This window comes from Stegostoma tigrinum, chromosome 49, assembly GCF_030684315.1.
Source record: "Stegostoma tigrinum isolate sSteTig4 chromosome 49, sSteTig4.hap1, whole genome shotgun sequence".
NCBI classification, from domain to species: Eukaryota; Metazoa; Chordata; class Chondrichthyes; order Orectolobiformes; family Stegostomatidae; genus Stegostoma; species Stegostoma tigrinum.
Window position 1 is genome coordinate 3,324,829 of NC_081402.1, and position 17,247 is coordinate 3,342,075.

At 53.5% G+C, this 17,247-nt stretch overlaps 1 protein-coding gene across 1 annotated transcript in view; it reads right to left on the reverse strand.

Moving 5' to 3' along the window:
• Positions 1–1,141: 1,141 nt before the first annotated feature.
• LOC125450006 (host cell factor 1-like) overlaps positions 1,142–17,247 on the reverse strand; it is a 73,072-nt gene continuing 56,966 nt past the window's right edge. Inside the window, 15 exon segments of the mRNA XM_059643170.1 lie at positions 1,142–2,305; positions 2,547–2,610; positions 2,893–3,190; positions 4,048–4,233; positions 5,461–5,601; positions 8,423–8,544; positions 9,898–10,245; positions 10,514–10,785; positions 10,787–10,896; positions 11,716–11,876; positions 12,043–12,307; positions 14,085–14,266; positions 14,369–14,507; positions 16,065–16,207; positions 16,792–17,002. Of these exon segments, the coding sequence (XP_059499153.1) occupies positions 2,260–2,305; positions 2,547–2,610; positions 2,893–3,190; positions 4,048–4,233; positions 5,461–5,601; positions 8,423–8,544; positions 9,898–10,245; positions 10,514–10,785; positions 10,787–10,896; positions 11,716–11,876; positions 12,043–12,307; positions 14,085–14,266; positions 14,369–14,507; positions 16,065–16,207; positions 16,792–17,002 (2,688 nt within the window). The 3' untranslated portion in view covers positions 1,142–2,259.

Here is a 17,247-nt window from a genome sequence, read left to right on the forward strand (position 1 = left end):
AACCTTTCAGTACTCCAGGCAGAGGGAGGTAGATTCACATTAAACATCACAGGAGTAATCAGACCAGCACTGATCTTGTTGAATGACAGAGCAGGCTTAAGGGACTGAGTATTCACAAAATACACATTTGAGTATTCTCCCGTCCCACTTCCTCAAAATTAGGGTTCACGGAGTTGGGGATGAGGGGGTGATCTGACAGTGAAGAGGATTTCAGATCAGAGGCTAGGAATCCTGCAGCGAGTAACTCCCCTTCCCTGCAAGCCTGTCCCACCATCCACAAGGCACAAGTCAGGAATGCGATGGAATACTCCCCACTTGCCTGGACACGAGGCTCCAACAACACTCGAGAAACTCAACACCATCTAGGACAAAGCAGAAAACAACTCCCACTCAAAACCATTACCTTCAACACTCCTTTCCTCTACCACTGATGCACAGCAGCAGCAGTATGTACCATCCACAAGACACACTGCAGTGACTCACCAAGGATCCTCCAACAACACCTTTCAAACTCACCACCCTCTCCTTCTTGGAAGGGAAGGACAGGCAGCAGATACAAAGTATGAGCCCCTGCAAGTTTTAGTCCGAGCTCCCCCCCCCACGTCATCCTGGTCTGGAATGATAAACGGCCATTCCTTCAGCGTAATCGGGGTCAGAATCCTGGAACTCCCTCCCTAACAGTGGTGGGGAACCGCAGCAGGTCACCCTCACCTTCTGGAGGGGCAGTTAGGGACAGGCAGTAAACACTGGGACCAGCCAGCAATGCAGATAAAGCCCCCACCCCAGGGTGGTTTAGAAACTTCTTCAACAGACAATACGGTTAGCCGGAGCTGGCTGATGGGGTGCAGCTATGGGCGGAGGTGGTATGGTGCCCACATCTCAGCGAGCCTGCTGCTTCCAAACACGCTGGGATGACCGCAGAGTTTTCAGAATTGTACATTTTTGTTGCACCGGATGAGACCCACTAGCAAGAACCAGTGGGAGCCAGGTCCTGGGGAGCATCGGAAAAATTGGATGTGGTCAATAAACCAGTCCCGAGGCCTGGCCCTCAGAAACCACGGCTCACTCGGACTGCACTGGAACCAGAGCTGACGAGGCCTTGTAGCAGTGCCCTTTGTTGCTGAAGTAGAAATGGAAAGTCTTACCACAACCACCAAAACGTCTATTTCAAATACTGGTTTTCATATGTAAAAAGGAAAAAAAAAGTCAACACAAAGCTACACAATACGAACATCATTGGAGTCCTACCAAAAAAATACTCGCTCCGAGGAGCTCCAACAGATCATCAGACCATTATCTCCAGGTTAGGGGGCCTGAGGAGGAACTGGGATGGGACTGACCAGAGACACGTTTTTAAAAACATCTTTCGGTCAAAAGGTTTGATCCGTCCCTATCCCTCTAGAGCTCAGAAGTGATTGGAGAGGGAGTGAGTGGAGAGGGAGTGAGTGGACAGAACCAGGGGGACAGAGAGAGAAACACAGAGAGAGAAAACAAGATGCAGAGAGGGGATGAAACAGAGCGAGAGGTGAGTGAAGGGCAGAGGGACGGAATGACCTGACCAAAGGGTTATATGTACAACTCCAGGACCCACGCTGCCCTGGTATGACTGGAAATCAACAGCTCTTTCTCAGACAGCTCCCGTTTGGGGGAGTGTGGGGATATCTCGAGACAGTGTCCCAGTCCCTCCTCATCACAAATGAGCTAACTCAGGAACAATTCCTCAGACTAAAATTCTCGCGCTGTTTTACACCTATATATATATACATTTATAATAAAAAAAACGATATTCCTCTCTGCAAGCTCCACACACGCAGCGAGGCGTGGCTTCCTGTGGCACAACACACGTAGGTCTCCGTCCGTGACTCCCGTTCCTGTCTCTCCAAGGAGTTTGGACAAGGTGAGAGCTGGCAGGGCTGGGGGTAGGGTGGTGAAGGTGCTAGGGAGCTCGAGTTTGAGGTTTGCACTCTGTTCAAAAATCAAAGCAACTTCCGGTCCTGTCCATTCAATCCTTGCTCGTTCCATGGGTAGATTACTGCTTTCAGCAGAAGTGCCCAATCACAATCTACTCAAAGGCGCAAGATGTGGCTCACTGGTTTGGCAGGGGATGGGGGTGGGGGGAGGGAGGGTGAAAAAGGGGGAAGAGTTAAAATGCCCCTCAGCACGATCTTGGTGTCTCTCGTTCCACTGTGCGCATGGGGCGGGAGTTGGGGAGGGGTGTGCTGGACGGGAGGGGGTGCATGATCAGAGATAATACAAAATTCACTGGCCGTCCGCTTTCGTCTTCTTGGGCAGGTTCGACGATTTCCTGAAAGAGTGCGGGGGAGAACATGTTGAGAGTGTGGCCCTGAGCCTCCGACTCCGCGGTGCCCCAGCACCCCCCACCTCCGACCCCAGCCCCGAGCCTCCGACTGCGCGGCGCCCCCTCAGCCCTGAACCTCTGACAGTGCGGCAAATGGTCACATCTTTTTTGACCCCTACAACTGCACTGACCCTGCTTCCAATATCAAAAACCATCCTTGTCAATGAGCAATGAGTGAACTGCTTACGTTTCTGGTGAGCTGATGGATCGCTTCACCGCTGGTTTCACCACTGAACCATCTTTGTTGGTTTCTGAAAAAGGCAACAGGGTTGGTTGTCAGAACATCACTAAACAAGGGTGACCATCACACATCGAGGGGACAGGCTCAAGGAGTAGCCCTCCTTGGGTGTGCCAGGGAGTGGGTGGGGGGGGGGGGGGGGGGGGAGGAAGAGAGAGATGGAGGGGGGGCTACGGGGAGAGGGTGACAGAGAAGGGGAGCAATTGACAGGGTGGGGCGTGAGCAAATGACAAAACAGGGAAAAGTAAAAAGGGAGTGTAAGGCAAGTGGAGGAGTGTATCTATCTCGAACCTACCTTGGAGCCACCTGACCTGTGTGGCAGGTCCATACCCCTTCTCGTTTCGAGCTGCTATCCTGAAGATGATCGCAGGTTTGGTGGTGTAATCAATGTGAGCGTTGGACAGGTTGGCCGACTGGACCAGGCACGAAGGGTTGGGGCCACAATACACTCTCATAAAGGCCAACTGCGCTGGGCTGTTGGGCTTCAGCTCCATCGACTGGGTACTCTGGATGGCAAGGTAGACCGAGTACTCAGTAATCTTCCCCGATGTCATGGAGGGGGGCTCCCACGTCAGGTGGGCCCCATCTGGACTCTGAAGGTGCGGGTTGGGGGTGCAGAGGAGAGAGAAAGAGAAAAGCTGGTGTTTAAAACCAGAACCAGGTCAGGGAAAAGGTCCACTCACCGGCTGGGTCTGGAGCAACTGTTGCCTGTGACGGGGAGTGGCATTGCAGGCTGGTCTTAACTACATGGCGGGGATAGTGTACATCAACTACAGAGCAAACTTGCTACCACTGCATAGGGCCATGGTGAGATTACAACCATGTCTGTCTCCGTATTTCGGGAGGGGCACGGGGGGGGGGGGGGGGGGGGGGGAGTGGTGCACTCATTCCGGGAATGGGACCAGCGTCTCCTCTTGTGGAGGGAGTGTCTGATTCCAGGACCTTTCAGAAAGCACAACATCACAGTGTGGGGTCTTGCAGGCCCGGACAAGGTGAGGGAGGGAAGATTTCCCTCTTCCAAACCCGGATGTCCCTGTGCAGAACTGGGTAAAAAGTGTTCGAGGAGTACTGACAGGTCCCAGCCTGACAAGAAGTGAAATCGTTAATACAAAACTCCCTTGGATTCGGAAGGTCCCATTCGGTTGCTACTTTCCAAATGTAACTGTTTTATTCAAAAAGGGATGGACACAGACAGTAGAAAAATTACAGGACAGTGTCCCAAATATCCATCAAATGGAAAATGTTGGAAGCTTACTATTAGAGATGTTGTAACAGGGCCGCTAGATAAAGTCAAGGCGATCGGGCAGAGTCAACATGGTTTGGTGAAAGGGGAATTGTTTTCGATGTGAAGTGACAATCTGATGATGAAAATGTGATCCATGGTGTCACTGAAGAGTTTGGGGGAAACATCTCAGAGAAGTTTCTGACTTTGGAGCAGCATTCTCCTTACCTTGCTTATTTTAATGGCACAAGGAGCCCCCGGGAAGCCCGGCAAACAGGTCTTGAAGGCGGAGATCTCACTGAACGGTCCTCGCCCGCAGGCGTTGATGCCCGCCACCCGAAATTTGTAGGCGGTGCCTGACTGGAGCTCCTGCCGTTTCAGCTGGCTGTGGTCTGGGATCGGTGCAGAATCATCCTGAAAACATTGGGGGCGGGAGGGGCGGGGAATGAGACCCATGACACAGAGAGAAAGAAACGTACACACAGACGTGTCAGCCCCATCCCACCGGGTACCACGCCTGCCCGGAAACTCTCAGGGCGCCCACAGCATGGGCATCACAATCTTAACCACAAGTGCCTGCATTATGGGAGCACCGCACTGACGGGAGGTAAATGGGATTCAGAAGGCCGTACTCCCTGAGGAAGCTTAGGATATTCAGCATGTCCATAAGGACCCTCACCCAGTTCCACAGACGCACCCGGGTGCGTAACGGCCTCGTACGGCAACTGCTCTGCCCAGGACCAGGAGGAACTACAGAAAGTTGTGTACACAGCACAGGCCTCCACAGGAGCTGTTCACACTTCCCACTGCCATAGAAAGACTGCCAAAGAACCCTCCCCCCCGCCTTCCCAGTGAAGCTCTCTTCCAACCTCTTCCAGAGGCAGAAGACACAGACGTTTGAACACACGCACCAACAGGTTCAAGAACAGCTTCTTCCCTGCTGTTATTAGACTGATGGGTGGACCTCTCTAATCTCAATCTGTGCACCTCCTGTACAGCCATAACCTTGTTTGCCTCGCTGTGCCTAAGCACCCCATGTCCTTGTTTGCTGTGGTCTGCCTGTACAACTCTTCGCTGTACTTAGGTACATGTCACTACCATAAATCAAATAAAGACAACAAGTGTGGAGTCAGCCAGTTCCCTTCGGTTTCAGGGTGTGAAAAGGAGTTCCCCGCTCCACACACTGGGATCCCTTACAGCGACAGCTGTGCCAGGGAGCAGCGAATGGTTAACAACACAGATTAATCACCTGGAGTAAAGCGAACACATTATCACCAAGTTTGGCTTGATCTGATTTGGTGAAAGGTTTTGCTCTGCGTGCAGTAAAAGGCAGATCACACCATACAAAGATCATAGGGTGATGGAACAGAGCAAGGAATACAAAGTTACTGCTGTACAGGAGGTGCAAAGAGAGCAAGGTCGATATGAAGTTTGAAATTTGAGAGGTCTATTCACAGCGGGGAAGAAGCTGTTCTTGAGCCGGTTGGTGTGAGCGTTTCAGAATACATTCAAGGCTATTTTTAATCAAGCAAGACAGGAATCAAACAGTTACAGGGAAAGGCGAATCAGATCAGCTCAGTGAATGGCCTATTCCTATACCTCACTGTCTTAGGGCAGGCACACTCGGAAACTCAGACTTACGTCTCTGCCAGGCAAACCGTCTGGCGGCAAGTGATAGTGGGTCACCACAGTCGTTGTGCCTTTGATCACCCCAACATCGAGCCACTGGTTCAGATCCTTCTTGACGGCGGGTTTCGGAGTGACGGAGGATGTGTCCCCTTTCTGAGGTCAAGACAAAGAGTCAGTCAATCGTCTGAAACCCAGAGACTGGTACTTGGTGGAAAACACTCCTCGTCTGCCTTACCCTCAAACATACGATGCCGTAAACAACTGGCAGCAGCACAGAGGGAGCTGCGGGGTGCTGTTCGCTGCATTGCAATAGCCACTTCTCTCCAATTTCATTTGCTCTAAAGGCCTCCAAATGAATAAATGGCGTAACCAAGACTGGCCTCTGACTACTTTGCTCACAATATCCTGTTATCCGAGGACAATGTGACAGAAACCTACTTGCCTGGACGGGTGCGGCTCCAGCAACACTTGAGAAGCTCAACACCATCCAGGGCATAGCAGCACCCACTGTCCCCTTCATCTCGATCGACACACTAACTCCCACCTTCAACACTCACTCCCTCCACCAACGCGCAGCGGTTGCAGTACATACCATCAACTGCAGCAACTCAGCAAGGCTCCTCCGACAGCATCTCCCAAACCCACCACCTCTACCCCCTGGAAGGACGGGGGTGGAGGAATTAAGGGAAGGCAGCACCCCCTGCAGGCTCCTCTCTGTACCTCCTGTCTCACAGAAAGGCACCATCCTGAGTTGGAACAATAACACCCAAACCTTTACTGTCACCAGGTCCAAATCCTGGCACTCGCTTTGTAACTGCACTGTGGGCAGCCCTGTACCACACGGAGTGCAGCGTTTCGAGGAAGCAGCTCATTACCTTCTTGAGGGGGTAGTTAGGGCTGCATGATAAATGCAGACCCTTCCAGGTCACGTGGAAATATTCCTTTGTAAAGCTCCCCAGGGAAGGTGCTGCCGACTATCTACGTGAGGGATCTGTAAGCTTCACACAGTCGAAAAGGTGAAATCAGTGAGACGCAGCCTGAGTATAAACTTTGGGGAAACTGGAGGCTTTGTGGGAACTCGGTGCAGAGGGAATTGGGTGTTTTTCGGGGCTGGTAGTTTGTTAGGTTTTGTGGTTCAACAGGATAAACTGAGGCACAGAATCAGGGGCTCAGGACAAAAAAGTGATATTATGGTAAAACCGTAAGTTCATTGATTGATGATAGCTACCAACGACGGGTATGATGTTGTGGGTACGTGGCTGCAAGGGGGTCAGGGCTGGAACCTAAATATCCAAGGATACACGCCTTATCGAAAGGGCTAGGGCTGCCTTGTTTGCAAATGAAATGAAATCATGGTCTCTCCTCTCTTGGCATACCACAAGAATCTGTTCCGGGTCCTCTTCTATTTGTGATTTTTGTAAATGATTTGGATGAAGGAGTGGAAAGGTGGATTAGCAAGTTCTCAGACGATGTGAAGGTGGGTCACGTTGTGGACAATGCGGAGGGTTGTTCTAGGTTACAAAGGGACATTGATAGAATGCAGAGCTGGATTGAGAAGTGGCAGATGGAGTTTAACCCTGAAAAGTGTGAGGTGATTCATTTTGGAAGGACAAACTTGAAAGCGGAATACAGGATTAACAGAAAGATTCTTGGCAGTGTGGAGGTTCACGTCCAGTTTCATTAACAGAGTAATCGAGTTCAAGAGCCATGAAATTATGCTCCAGCGATACAAAAGCCTGGTTCGGTCACATCTGGAGCAGCGTGTCCGGTTCTGGTCGCCTCATTACAGGAAAGATGTGGAAGCGTTGGAAAAGGTGCAGAGGAGATTTACCAGGATGTTGCCTGGAATGGGGGGGGGGCAGGGGGGAGGTCTCACGAAGAAAGGTTGAGAGAGCTAGGACTTTTCTCTTTAGAACAATGAAGAATGCGAGGTAACTTGATAGGGGTGTACAAAATGATCAGAGGTATAGATAGAGTGGACAGCCAGAGACTTTTTCTGAGGGTGGAGGTAGCTATTACAAGGGGCATAGTTTTAAAGTGAGTGGAGGTAGATATAGGGGAGACGTCAGAGATAGGTTCTTTACTTAGAGTGGTCTGGGTGTGGAATGCATTGCCAGAGAGGGATAGTGGAGTCGGCTTCATTAGCGGCATCTAAGTGGCAATTAGATAGGCATATGGGTGATAGTATAAGGTAGGGGTGGAGGTTAGACAGGCCTTAGGTTTAGGGGTAAAAGTTCAGCACAACATGGTGGGCCAAAGGGCCTGTACCATTCTACATTCTATGTAACTAAATCTCCATTCTTGTAGACCTCTTGCCGTGCTCTCTCCAATACTTTCGAATGCTTGGGTGACCAGAACTGTATACAATACTCCAGCTGATGTCTAGCAAGTTTCTCCTTGCTCTTGTACTTCAGGCCCCAAAGAATCGAGCTTGGAAAACTGTATGCTTTATTGACCACACTTTCCACCTCTAGTACCTTAAAGCATACGCTGGCCCTCTGTTCTTGTGGCTTAAGAATATCACTGTTTTTTTCCTGTTTTAAACACAACCTTCATTCTCATCTGGCCATCACCTCACTGTCTGTGCACTGAACTTCACCTGCCACCTATCACCCTACTCCAGAATCCTCACTGGCCTTTTATGGTGTTAAAACAATCGGCACCGCTTCCAGGTTTGGTGCTGCCTGCTGACTCGGAAACGGTGACTTTCGCATGCTGTGTGCCGTTAATACGAAATGGGAAAAGCAACAGCTTCAGGTCAGAGTAAAGGCAGAGACAGTCTCTTGTTGTCCAATGGGGCAAAACTCGGTAGGGTGACCAGCTTCCTCTGCCAGCACTACCATCAATAAAGAGAAACTGCTCTAGATGCTGCTGGGCAATGCTTTGGGAACCCACCCCAAAGTGTGCCAGAGGGACTCAGCCCCGGAAATACGGAACGTTATCCCGTCCCTGCCGACCACGGTGAGCAGCTTACCGCAGTTGAGGAGGGCTCAATCCCATTGGCAACCTCTGCAAGCGTTGTGGCTGCCTGAAGCTTGCTGGGACTCACCACGGAGACTGGCTGCGGGGAAGCGAGAGAGCTGGATGGTGCCAGACCTGCAGACGAGAGGACCAGAGGGTGAGCTGAGGCACCCAACCCCCAACCGACTCCAACCCAAAACCCTCCTGGGAAATCCGGGAGCTCCCAACTCCCAGCAAAGCTCTCCCCAAGAACCGGAGAGTCAGATGCCTTATAAAACAGACCCTTCGGCCCACCACCTCTATACTGACCAACAAACACCAAACTGCACTGTTCCAATTTCGCTTTTTTTCCCGTTATTCATTCACGGGATGAGGGCATCACTGGCCAGGCAGCATTTATTGCCCATCCCTAATTGCCCAGAGGGTAGTTGAGAGTCAACCACATTGTTGTGGGTCTGGAGTCACATGTAGGCCAGACCAGGTAAGGATGGCAGCTTCCTTCGCTAGAGGACATTAGTGAACCAGGTGGATTTTTCCGACAATCAGCAATGTACTCACAGTCATCATTAGACTCTTAATTCCAGATATTTTTAACAAGTTCAAATTCCACCATCTGCCATGGCAGGATTCGAACCTGCGTCCCCAGAACATTATCTGGGTCTCTGAATTAACAGTCCAGTGATAAGACCACTAGACCATCGCCTCCCACTAACTCCGTCTGGCTGAAAACAATTTTTTTCAAATCTCCCCTCGAACACTCATTGCTCACTTTCAGCTTAAATTATCTGCTATGGGTGGGCGGGGGGGGAGCGGATTTTCACAATTCTCCTCATCTGTACCTCGTACTGTTTTGTACAGTTCAAATCAGATCTCACTCCCCTCACCCCCACCCTACTCCGCTCCACAAACGCAGCCCACCCAGATCCTTCCTCACAAAGGAAACTTCTCAAAACTCAACAGGAACGTCGCATTTGTTGCCAGTCACGGACTCGGCCCTGACCTGAGTCCGAGAGCAGTACAGCACGGATACAGACCCTTCCGTGCTGACCCAGACATCCTAAATTAATCCAGTCCCATTTGCCACCACTTGGCCCCTGTCCCTCTAAACCCTTCCTATCCATGTACCCGTCCTGGTGCCTTTTAAATGTTGTCATTGTACCAGCCCCCACCCACCTCCTCTGGCAGCTCGTTCCACACACGCACCACTCTCTGCGTGAAGAAGTTACCCCTCGGGTCCCTTTTAAATCTTTCCCCTCTCACCTTAAATAAATGCCCCTCTAGTTTTGGACTCCCCCAACCCCTGGGGGAAAAGACCTTGGCTATTCACTCTGTCCATGCCCCTCGTGATTTTTTAAACCTCTATAAGATCACCCCCTCAGCCTCCGACACTGCAGGGCAAACAGCCCTTGGCCTATTCAGGCCCTGCCCAGGTTAAAGATGGTAGAATTTAAAGGGGCAGGGGGCCGGTCAGTCAGAGCGGACACATACCCTCGGTGGTGGTCGGGGGGAGGAGCGGGTGGGTACCCACGCTGTCGGTAGGCACGCCGAGCTCACCAAGCCCATTGGTCTCCCCTGTAGGGTCGTTGAGGCTGTCAGCGGGTGCCAGGGCTTCGGTGGGTAGCTGGGGCTGGCTAGGCCCGGCAGGCAGGATGTGCTGCTGCTGCTGCTGCTGCTGTTGCTGCTGCTGCTGGACTAACGCCGCCAGATCTTGGTGAGCGAGCACGGCAAGCGGGAGCGCTGCCTGCTGGGCGGCGCCGGGCACTGCACTCAGCTGGGCCAGATCTGCCTCGTGGGGCTGCTGCTTTGGGTCTGGCATCTCGATCGTTTCCCCAGAACCTGGAAGGGGGGAGGGTGGAGAAAACGGAAATATTAGAAAGCGAATGCAGTGGCAGGGGTAGAGGAAAATAAAAATGGGCTCCTTTTCAAACGTGAGCCCTGTGTATTAAAGTAGTACAGCAGTGTGACACATTCCTCTCTGATGGCCTGTGCAAACCGTTGGCCAATGGCCGAGGAGGGTGGAATCTCCAGTGCTGAGTGCGATGTAACAGGACGGTTGTTTGGGGGTTTGGGGGGGTGGAAAAGAGATGGGTCACATCATACCTACCCATGGCAGCTTGCTGTGCAGCCTGCAGCACAGCCTGCAGGGCGAGGGCCTGCACCTCCTGAGAGACAGCCGCCTGTTCCGCTGCCTCTGCGGCCGCGGTCACTGCCAGTTCCTCTGGTGTCAGGCCCGCCAGATCGCTCTGCCCGGCCATCGCGTCCGCCATCAGCTCCTGAGGGGGTGCCAGCTGTTCGGCTCCTGTGCCCTCACCAGCCTGCAGGGGGTTGCCAGTCTCTGCGGTGGGCCCAGGTGATACAGCATCCTCCCCTGTAGCTGGCGGGGGGCCCAGCGACTGTGTCTGGGGCCACAGGCTGCTCACCAGTCGAGGGGCTTGGCTGTTCTGTCGACGTTGTGACATCCGTGCTTTCCGATATCCTCGCCACGCCCTGTAGCCGGACCAGAGAGAACGCCATCAGAATCACAAACCCACCGACATTATCTCAGCTCAGAGAATCCGACAGGGCAGTGTACACAAAGCTCTACTCAGCATCTAACCCAGCCCCTGCTGTGCTGTCCTTATCCTGGGAGGGTTCGACTGGGGGCAGTGTAGAGAAAGCTTTACTCTGTATCTGACCAACACTGCCCCACCCTCCCCACACAGTCCTTATCCTGGGAGGGTTCGACTGGGGGCAGTGTAGAGAGAGCTTTACTCTGTATCTGACCAACACTGCCCCACCCTCCCCACACAGTCCTTATCCTGGGAGGGTTTGACTGGGGGCAGTGTAGAGGCAGCTTTACTCTGTATCCAACCCCAAGCTGTCCCTGACATGAGTGTTTTTGATGAAGGTGCCAGTATAGAGGGAGCTTTATTCAGTATCTTACACCTCATGCTGTCCCTATCATGGGGGTGTTTGACCGGGGGACAATGTAAAGGGAGCTTGAGGCTCAACCTGCCCTCGTCCTTCGGGCTACACTAAAACAAAGCCCGTACTCAGTCTCTCTCCGTTCGGTGCAGCTCAGCAGGTCGATGCGTCACCCGTTTGGGTGAAGGGGCCAGAAGCTGGCTCTGCAGCGCTATTAAACAGGAGGGGACCTAACCGCCTGAACGCGGTTGAGGGAAAACTGGTGCTACTTATTGCAGGAGCGGTGTGAGGCGATCCCTCGGAGTTTGGGAGTGAGTCCCCAGTGGCCCTGGAAGAGGTTGGTGAAGATGTGTGAAACAGTCAGTGGGAGTAGCGTCGGACCGTGACGGAACGCTGACTTACCGGGATGGAGGGGCTCGGCGCCGGGGTTGACTGTGTCACTGTGGTATTAGCTCCTGTCGGTACAGCAGACACTGTGGTAGCTGTGTTGGTTGTGCCTGCGGTGGCTGTCTCCCCGTGCACGGTCTCCGGGAGGCCCTGCGCGTTAGTGGGCGGAGGCTGGACTGCGGGAGAGTCAGAGTAGAGTGGGGGGGGGGGGTGGGGGGAAAAAGAGAGGTTATTTGTGCGGCAGGACACATAGGCTCCTCATCGTCTCGAGCGGTCAGAGGTGCCGCCTGCCGGAGGGCGGCTCGATTACCGGGTCTCACGCCCCAAGCACGGCACCCTTACCCTGGTTGGGATCCATGTTGGCAGTCACTGTCGTGGCAGTGTTCGTGGTGGTGGTTTCAGACGTCTCATGGGGAGGGTTGGAGCAGACCAAGGGTGGGCTCCCAGATGCCCGGCTCTCAGCCTGCCCGCTCTCGGGCATGTGCACCAGCGAGGGCTGTTCCATGGTTGGGGAGGCAAGGATGGTGATGGGCAACTCCTGGATTGATGACGTTTCCACCCCGGTCGGTGCGGTGATTAACGTGACCCGTGTGGGTTCTGACGGCGCCTGGGGGGGAGATGAGGAGAGCGACGGGGGGTGGTCGGGAAAGAAGGAGCGAGGGGTACAGAGACAAAGGCAAAGGAGAGGGAGGGGAGGGAGAATGGAAGAGTAACACAGAGACAGAATTAAACACAATGGGCAGTTGGCCTTACTAAATCTCAAAATGGTGCTTGGGGATGTCATGTCTGATGGTACAAAAATGCAAAGGAAGGTGTTAAATTGTATCCCCACAATCCATACTATTCCACAAGGGACACCATCTTCTCAGCCTCCACCCTGTCAATCCTCCCTCCTCACGGTGTGAGGCATTTCTATGCCATCACCCTCCCGTTCTTCCAAACTCCTATGGGGACTGATCCAAACGGCTCACCCTCTCCTCCAAAATACGGAAAAACACAGAACCCTACGTTGTGGAATGCTCAATCCCTCAAATCCACACCAACCCTCCAAAGAGCATGCCACCCTGACCCACTGCCCTACCCTATCCCTGAAACCCATGTCCAATCCCACCCTAACCCGCACATCCCTGGGCACTACGGGACAATTTAGCACAGCCAATCCCACCCTAACCCGCACATCCCTGGGCACTACAGGACAATTTAGCACTGCCAATCCCACCCTAACCCGCACATTCCTGGGCACTACGGGACAATTTAGCACGGCCAATCCCACCCTAACCCGCACATCCCTGGGCACTACGGGACAATTTAGCACGGCCAATCCCACCCTAACCCGCACATCCCTGGGCACTACGGGACAATTTAGCACGGCCAATCCCACCCTAACCCGCACATCCCTGGGCGCTACGGGACAATTTAGCACGGCCAATCCCACCCTAACCCGCACATCCCTGGGCACTACGGGACAATTTGACACTGCCAATCCCACCCTAACCCGCATCCCTGGGCACTACGGGACAATTTAGCACAGCCAATCCCACCCTAACCCGCACATCCCAGGGCACTACGGGACAATTTGACACTGCCAATCCCACCCTAACCCGCATCCCTGGGCACTATTGGCTGCGCTAAATCGTCCCATCCATCCTAACCTGCATATCTTTGGACTGTGGAAGGAAATCCACGCAGACACGGGGAGAATGTGCAAACTCCACACAGACAGTCACCCGAGGGGGTGGAACGGAACCTGGGTTCCTGGTGGCGTGAGGCAGTAGCACGAACGACTGAGCCACCGCGCTGTCGTAAGATAGACCGCTTCATCCCAATGACCAGACAAGGCAACCTTCTCTGAATTGCCTATAGTATTAGTGTAGCCGCCCTTCAGTGAGGGGAGCAGAGCTGGATGCAGTGCTCCTGGAACTGTTTTCCACCCATTCATGAGATGTGGGTGTCACTGGCTGGGTCAGCATTAACTGGCCATCCCCAATTGCCCCTCCAGAAAGTGATGGTGGTGAGCATCAGCGTTTTCTAAGGTTGAAGGACACCCCACAAGTGCTGTTAGGGGAGGTCTCCGGTCTCACCTAACCCGTGTGGTTTCAGGCTGTTCTATTCCATGCCTCATAACTAACACCAACACTTCACCTGCCTCACTCACACGCTACACCTACGCGGTTAATGCTTTGAGATTTGTGCCCCCGGGTCACCCAGATCCCTCTGCAAAGCAGCGTTGTACAATCTCTCTCCCCATGCTCACATGAGGCAGCTATTTCACATCTCCTGCCAAAGTCGGCCTCCTCAAACCCCAGATCTCTGTATATCAACGCCAGGCACGCCTCCGTACATGGGGCAACAGACACGGGCTGGCTGGCAGTGCCTGGCATTACCTGCACGGCGACAGATGGCGTACTGCTCGTGGTGAGGCCGGACTGAGCGGCAGACACGGTGATGACCGCCGAGTTAATCAGCTGGCTGGAGAAGGTGCCCAGGGTGCCAGCCAGGCTGGTGGCGGCGCCCACCCCCGCGGTCCCTCCAAGGGATCCCGTCACCGTGCCCAGAGTGGTCACACCTGGGAAGAGAGAGTTACAGCAGCCTGACGTTAACAGGAGGACTGAGGGAGGGGTGGGCATCCGCAGTACGCGCTGTAGGGGACGGGCTCTGACACACCTACCTGTTGTGCTCTTGACCACCAGGGTGGTGACAGCTGGTTTCACTGCCGAGACTGATACCGGTGTTACTAACCGCATGCCACTAACCGGGACAGTGCGCAGGATGGTGCCCGGCTGCCCAGGGGCACCCTTCAGTAACACCTGGGAAAGAAATCAAGCAGCTGGATCAGCGTGGGCACAGTGTTTACAGAAACCAACAACCCCCACCAAGTCACACAAAACTGCACCCCCTCCCCACCACTACTGTCAAAATCTTTCCTGTGCGTTGTGCTTTGGAGATGACATCAGCGTGAACACGGGCTGTCAGCAATCTGTGCCCACGAGCAGCTCAGTTCAGTTCAGAGTCTCTAAGCAGTGACAGCAGACACTCCTCCCTTACGTGTGGATCCAAGTGAACCTTAAATACATCCCTTCAAACACCCGTGTGAAATCGAGGCCTGTGGTGGAAGCCAGAAATTTGGGCGACATTCCAAATCGATGACGGGTCGGGGTGGGGGCGGGGAATGATTTGACGGAGCAGACAAGAGTGTGATTTCAGCACTGGGTCCTCAAAATATCAGATGGCCCACTGATACAGTCGAGTCGTAGGGTTCAGGACAAACATCTTCTGACAGGAGCAGGGAAGAGAGATAATGAGAACCGCAGATGCTGGAGAATCCAAGATAACAAAGTGTGAGGCTGGATGGACACAGCAGGCCAAGCAGCATCTCAGGAGCACAAAAGCTGACATTTCGGGCCTAGACCCTCAGAGAGCTGATGAAGGGGTCTAGGTCCAAAACGTCAGCTTTTGCGCTCCTGAGGAGCAGGGAGGATGTGGGGGGTGAGAGGATGTGGGCACAAGGCCTGACAAGCAGCGAGCGTTTGAGGGTTACAGCGCGAGCGATCTGGAACTCTCTGCCCAAAGGCGGGAGGTGATCAAATGGGAATGGAAGCTGGGACTGTTCTCCTTGAAGAGGTCAGGAGGCATTTCAAACCATGAAGGGGGAGTTTCTAAGCAGCTGCATCTAGTGTCTCGAGTTGGGCAGACAGGACGCGAGTTCAAATCCTACCTGGGCAACCAACGGTATTTTAATTCTGTTAATGGATGTGCAGTGCCTGGCGTGTGTTGAGTACGATTGGGGGGGGGGGGGGCGGGGGGGGGGGGGGGTGTATTGGTAGTGAGTGTGTGCATGCACACGGTGCAGACTATACACCCCTGGGAGAGACCAGGCTGGTCCATGGATAATCCTTTCTGGGAGGAAACGGGCCATTCCTCCCTGGCCCAGAACCGCAAACATCCTCCCAGGCACTCGGTTCAAGGGGGTAAACAGGGAGGGCGACAATGGGCAGCCTGGGCCACGAAAGGGAACCACGCAAAAGCAGAGGCCGGCAACAGAGGAGGAGGAGTCAAGAAACGCTGCTTTTGAGAATACACGCGAGGAGGAATCTGGAACGTGCCAGCTGAGTCAGCAGTGCATCCAGATAAATAACGTAGAGGGCTGTGGGGGAGTGGGAATAACTGGACAGCACTTTGAACGAGTTAACTGGGCAGAAGGGCCTTTGGTGCTGTGACATTGTAACTTAACTTCCATAGTCTGCACCGTGTGCGCGCACACACACGTGTCAACGTTCCCTCCCACTCGTGCTAAACACACTCCAGGCACTGCACGTCCAAGCCGCTCTGAATCAGCCACGATGGGGAGGGCGGGGGTCACTAACCTGCGTCAGCCCCTGTTGGCCCGTTCCTCCACTGATCTTTGGCACAGCGGTGATGATCTTGGCAGGGCTGCTGGTACCCGGCGTCATCACTTTGGTGGTGAAGATGGTGATCGGAGACTTCATGCCGGTGTTGCTCGTCACCGCTGCAGATAGAAACAGGTGGCACTGTGCGCGTTATATAAACACACACTCACACACACCAGAGAGAGGTCAACAGCCACCCAAAACCTCTGCGTCAAACACCGCACCCCCTTTTGGCTACACACTCACTAACCCACCTTGGCAAAGGTCAGATGGGCAGCAGTTTGCTGGACAGACCAGAGTGCGCTGGGCATTCCAGCAACAACCAGCTGCAGTTACCCATCAGGCTGGCCATGGAGCTGACCTACCATTGGGGCTGCACCACCAAACTACCTGACACTCACTGCTCATGCTGTTTACAAAGACAACAGGAAAAGGCAGTGGCGAGGAGCCAGGACCGGCCAGGGACAGGGCTGGCAAGGGGGAGTCCATTTGCCTGTGAAACGGTGGGCGCTTATAGATAGGCTCCTGCCTGCCAATTCCTGGATCAACCTCTCATCGAGCAGGGAGGTGCAAGGTGGCATTTGTACCCTGGAAGCAATCCAAACAGCAAATGGAAGGCTAGGCTTGGTTACCAAGCAAAGAAACTAAATTAATACGTTATTTCTCGGACAGATGCTGGCATGCCAGCACCAGCAGTACCCACCCAGTTGCAGAGGACCCCAAAACGCCCATATTTCCTGGTGTCTAGAAGAGGTGCTGACCCCACTGAACACCCAGGCAGGGTTAAGTGCTGGAAGGCAGCACGATGGAACATGGGCTGCTGGAGGAGACTTTTCTGCTCGCGATCCTTTGTTGTCTAGCCCAGGCAAAACCAAGTCGCTCATGGCTCTCAAGGTCAGGAAGTGGACAGATTTCTGGGAATTCAAGGATAGGGCAAGAAGGTGTCGTTATAGAGTCATATAGCACAGAAACAGACCCTTCGGTCCAATCAGTCCATGCCAACTACAATCCCAAACTGAACTAGTCCCACCTGCCTGCTCCTGGCCCATATCCCACCAAATCTTTCCTATTCACATACTTATCCAAATGTCTTTTAAACATTGGAACTGTGCCCACATCAACCAGTTCCTCTGGTAGTTCATTCCACACACGAACCACC